This window comes from Mus pahari, chromosome 1 (assembly GCF_900095145.1).
Source record: "Mus pahari chromosome 1, PAHARI_EIJ_v1.1, whole genome shotgun sequence".
Classification (NCBI taxonomy): Eukaryota; Metazoa; Chordata; class Mammalia; order Rodentia; family Muridae; genus Mus; species Mus pahari.
The window spans coordinates 159,137,965-159,143,324 of record NC_034590.1 but is presented as its reverse complement, the minus strand read 5'-3'; the positions used below and the strand labels follow the sequence as shown (position 1 = coordinate 159,143,324).

Below are 5,360 nucleotides of genomic sequence, written 5' to 3'. Positions count from 1 at the left end.
TTCAGACACTCCAGAAGAGGGCATCGGATCTTGTTACAGATAGTTATGAGCCACCATGTGGTTGCTGGGATTTGAACTCCGGACCTTCGGAAGAGTAGTCAGGTGCTCTTAGCCACTGAGCCATCTCACCAGCCCAATAAAGACTTTTTTAAATGCCCTGACCAAACGCTAAGAGACGTGGAACCCCCCAAGATGCCATTAAAGTATTTTTGTGTTGGCCATCTACTGCTGGACATGGTGTCTGCCCTTAGCCTGGTTTGTATGCCCAGCAAGACTAGAGTTATTCATTTGCAAATAATTACTGATTGGGCACAGTCTCTGTGAGTTTGTGTGTGTGTGTGTGTGTGTGTGTGTGTGTGTGTGTTCGCGCCCTGCTGTGTTTAGAGGATCTTGTTTCCTTCGCCTTCTCCATCCCCTCTGGCTTTTACAATCCTTCCACCTCCTCCTCCACAGGGTCCCCTGAGTCTTAAGGGGAGGGATTTTATGAAGATGCTCAATGTATGACTGAGTGTTGCGAGGTCCCTCACTCTCGGCACACTGTCCAGTTGTGGGTCTCTGCAGGAGGGAGCTTCTCTGACGGTGGCTGAGCAGGACACTGATGAGGAGAGTGGGATGTCGTTAGGAGTCATCATATGACTATGTTCCTTTAGCAGAACAGTAATACATGGGCTTCCCCTAAGTTCCTGACCTATCTAGTCTCAAGGTTTTTGGCCACAGATAGGTTCCATCTCATGAACTGGGCCTTAAATCTAGTCACATGTTGGTTGGTTCCTCTCACAAGCTTAAAGCCACCACTGCCTTGGTGTGTATCTTGCAGGCAGGTCACCATTGTAGATCAAAGGCTTGCCCTCCTGCTCTCTTATACATCCCAGAACCCCCGCCCAGGGGTAGCATCACCCACAGTGGGTTTGCACCACCACCACCACCACCACCACCACCACCACCACCACCACACACGTAAGTTGTTAATCAAGAAAATGCCCTCACAGATTTGGCCACAGGCCAATCTGATGCTGTCACTTTCTCAATTGAAGTTCTCTGTTCCCAGATGACCCTGACTTGTGTCAAGCTGACCAAACAAACCAACAAAACCCTAGCCCGCAGAATCACTCACAGGAATGTGGATGAGGGCTACTCATGGGCAGCAGAAATGACTCCAAGACAACTGCTTCACCCAAGTATGAGACAGCTCACTAAAGCTGACAACGGGAGCACACTGCACAGCTCGTAGAAAGCTCAGGGGTTGCAGAGTGTTCTCTGCAGGTTGCTAAGCCTCATGTACTGTTGGCAAGCGCTCTACCACTGAGCTACATTTCCAACCCTCCTGTGGCTTCTTAACTACGTATTTGTAAATTAAATGTGGGATAGGCTCAGAGGGGAATGACTCCATCAATGTGTAGATGTCCGCTTTTATAAGGTCAGAGAATATTTTTAAATGGCAAACAATAGGGCTGGAGGCGCAGCCTAATGGTAGATGGCCATCTTTGTGTGCACAGGACACCCAGGTCCATCCCAGCAACACAACATAAATGAACCGGTAAATAAATGCCACCCACGCTAAGAGTGGCTGGGCGTGGTGGCGNACGCCTTTAATCCCAGCACTNGGGAGGCAGAGGCAGGCGGATTTCTGAGTTCNAGNCNAGCCTGGTCTACAAAGTGAGTTCCAGGACAGCCAGGGCTATACAGAGAAACCCTGTCTCAAAAAAAAAAAACAAAAAAAAAAAACAAAAACAAAAACAAAAACAAAAAAAAACAAAAACAAAAAACAAAAAAAAGAGTGGCTGGTATTGAATGTGTTTCTGTGGCCATGCATCCAGCAAGCTCACTCACCACCAAGCTGATAAAACAAGAGTAATGGGCATGTTGCATTTCTTCTCTTCCAGTTATGACCAGCGAGGAATCTTTCTGTTAGTCGGTACAGAAGAGGGAAACGTCTTTGTCATCGATGCCAGACCCTCAAAGTCATTTCAAATTTTTGGATTCACTGGTATGATACAGGACATTTGTGAATTTAAAATTTAGATCACTTTATGCCAAATAATTGGAAGTTAAAAATTTGAATTATATCAAAACAATTATGTATGTTGTATTTTCTTGAAAAAAGAAAAATGTAAATAGAAGTTAAATTTCTATATTCTATTTAGAGAAATTGAGAGTATTAGAGTTGTCTAGTATGTAACTGATGCTAAAACAAAACAACAACAACAAAAAACCCCTTGTATCCACTACTGAATTAGTGAAAGGTCTGAACATTTTGATATTACCAGAGGAGGAACAGATGGTTTACAACTGTAATAGTTTTAAAAACTTTTTACCTCTGACTTCTGTTTAATAATTATTTTTTCTCCATACCTTTGGTCCCAAATGTGTGTGTTCTCCAAGATATATTTATAAATTCATTCATTTATTTATTAAAAAATATTAAGTACTTACTAAGTACAAAATATTGAATGTGGGCTAGGGCAGGGGGCATGGAAAGGTCAAGGAAACAATGTAGCGCTATGTAATTCCTCAGGTGAAGGGATAAGAGAGGATGGAGGCGTCCCAGCTGAGGGTGCCAAAGATGGAAGGAGACTACATCCCAAGCGAAGTAATGATTCAGAACATTTCCACATGTGCAGGATGGGGCGGGCACATTAGTGCTACAACTCAAGACTTCCTAGGTCTGACCTAGGAAGAACCAAGTGGAAGATTTTGGCAGATAGCCATGGCATTCTGCCTCCTTGGGCCACCGGCTTCCATATGGTCAGGACAATGACCTAACTCTCACTGGGGCCAAAGAGCAACCCCGTCTGTAACTTGGATGGTTCTCGGTGTGGTAGAGCCTAAGGCTGACAGCAGAGAGGATGCTATGCTGCTTGAACAGGTTTTTAAGTACTGAGGTCTGGTGGAGGTTTGGCCTGTTGCTAAGTATGGTAATGCTAAGTTCTGTCCAGAAGGGTCTAGGCCTTCAAGTGAATTCTTAAGGTTACCTGCACCAGCTTTTGTTGTGCAAACCTTGTTTCCTAATTTAAAACTATTAGTTAAGTAAAAATGGCTAGAGCCAACTACTAGAGGGATTAGAGACAGTTACCTAGTTGAGAGGGACAGAAAACAAGAAAGAGAAGAGAGAGAGGAGAAGACAGGATAGAAACCATGAGCTCGCAGCAGGAGAAACAGCAAGTATCTGGGGGTATACCACTGGAGAGGGAGCCAGCCCAGCAGTTAGAAGCATAGATTAGGGGTTACCTCCCAGTAATCGGCAAAGTCAAATTTAAAAACAAAAACAAAAACCCCCATAATCTGAATTTCAATTCTTTTTAAGCTAGTCAGGGATAAGCTTTAATTGGTTGTACAACCAGATTGGCCTGCAGGTGGGAGGGGCAGAGCTGGGAACCCTCAGCTCTCGCCAAAACCACAGGCAGAGTATGTAGCAGTGAAGAGAGAGCCACAGGGGTCCCAGGTAGTGAGGGGCCTGCATCATCTCTTCCAGAAACAGCTGGAGGAAGACAGGCAGGTAGGCGTTGGCCATGCTGGTCAGTTAGCAGGTGTTCCCTGAGAGACCGGTGGGTGGGTCATGGAAGATGGCGCACAGCACTGGACAGATGACGTCGGAAACTCAGCTGAGTGAGAGAGGTTTGTGTGCCAGCTGTCCAGGGCGAAGAGAAGTCCCAGCCTCTTGTGGGAAGAAGAGAAAACATCAAAGAGAATACAAGGAGACAAAAGGCAGCGAGTGGGGGTGTGTCGTCTCCATGGGCTCAAAGTCACAGATGGAGGGAGCCCTACATCCCACCAGTGCTAGGAAATAAAGGGAGATGATGGGAGAGAATGGGGAAGGAACGAGGAAACACAGTAAGATCCAGGATAAGGACATTTTCTGAGATGGCCCCGTCTCCCTCGGTAAGGAAGGTGGAAGCCAAGCCGCAGAGTGCCTTGGAGGGAGGCAGGGAACGGCAGCACTGTTACGTGAAAGGTAAACGTGGCATAGCACAAGTCAGTGAGCAGGATTTCCCAAGGGTCGGACTTAGCATCAGGGGCATTTCCACTACCTACGTAATAAGGCCAAGAACAACCGTGTCTGAGGTCACCCAGTGTGAGAGCCCTGGAACCGGCCGGTGCCCAGACGGGAGCCAGGGCTCTCACACTGGGTATGGATGGGAAGAACAAAGGTGGCCGTGCTCCCAAAGGCATCCCTGTTGGAACATAGGCTGGAAAATCAGAATTCTCCCCTATCGGTTTATCAAACAGGTCCCTTAATTCCTGCTTACAGGTCACTGTAAAAGTCAGTCAATAAAATTGGCTACTTGAGACTGAGTGAAGAAATCTCTCCATTTTGACACACCAAAATACAACTGTGTGTGTGTGTGTGTTTAAAATATTCAATATTAACAAAGGATCATGCTGAGAATTTGAGGAAAGTAATCTCTCTCCTGTCTTAGAATGATGCAGGACTCTTTAACTCAGTCAGTGACCACTTCACTTTCAGAGACGGGCAAGGACATCCTGCAGATATCCACGGTGTCTGTCGTGGAGTCAGACGTGGTCGAAGTGCTGGTGCTGTCCCCACTTCCAGACATGGGCAGAAGCAGGCTGGAATACTTCACCCTGCCAGCCATGTTACCAGAAGGTAAGATTAAATGAGCAGCGCAGCTCCTTATCCCCGGCCCCGATGAGAAGCTCTCGTCCAATTCTGGTTTCTTGGTAAAGTGGTTGTTCTCCGTGCATCTCTACAAAGCAATACTCCATGGCTGTGAACTGTGTGAAGTGTAGCTTCCTCTGTGCCTCGGCGACTCAGGGATGTTTCTTTGTTTGTGTGTTTGTTTGTTATCTTAAGTATGAGAAAAGAAACAAGACCAGCTGCCATGCCAAGTTGATCTGTCTTCGTGTGATGGTTTTTGTTCTATGGTTTTAAATATTCCCAGTTAAATTCAGACACTCTTTTTGTCTCCGATGGCAAATTTATCTAGCGAGAAACTTTGAAAATATAGAATTACAGAACATAAGGGGGGAACCCTCAAAGTACTTTTATGATTTGAGAATCTAAAAGGAAGAGGGGAGGGGGCATGGTGGCATGTGGCACAAGCCTTTAATGCAAGCTCTTTGGAGGCAAGGAAGGCAAATCTCTGTGACTTCAAGGACAGTCTGGTCTATAGGCAAATTCCAGACCAAGCCGAGTACCCAGTGAGACCCTGCCTCAAATCAAAAGGGAAGAGAGGGGGAGATGGGGAAGGAAGAGAAGGGGGAGGAGGGAGGACAGGAGGGTGGAAGGACCACACCTGTGATCTCAGCACTTGAGAGGCTGAGGAAGGAGGATTATTGCAAGTTTGAGGCCAGAGAGAAGAGGAGAGGAGAGGAGAGGAGGGGAGGGGAGGGGAGGGGAG

At 46.5% G+C, this 5,360-nt stretch overlaps 1 protein-coding gene across 1 annotated transcript in view; it reads left to right on the top strand.

The window, feature by feature from the left end:
* Cfap43 (cilia and flagella associated protein 43) overlaps window positions 1–5,360 on the top strand; it is a 91,207-nt gene that overhangs the window by 33,935 nt on the left and 51,912 nt on the right. Inside the window, exons 12-13 of the mRNA XM_021217241.1 lie at window positions 1,884–1,987; window positions 4,466–4,606. Coding sequence (XP_021072900.1) covers window positions 1,884–1,987; window positions 4,466–4,606 — 245 coding nt within the window. The remainder of the gene's footprint in view (window positions 1–1,883; window positions 1,988–4,465; window positions 4,607–5,360) is intronic.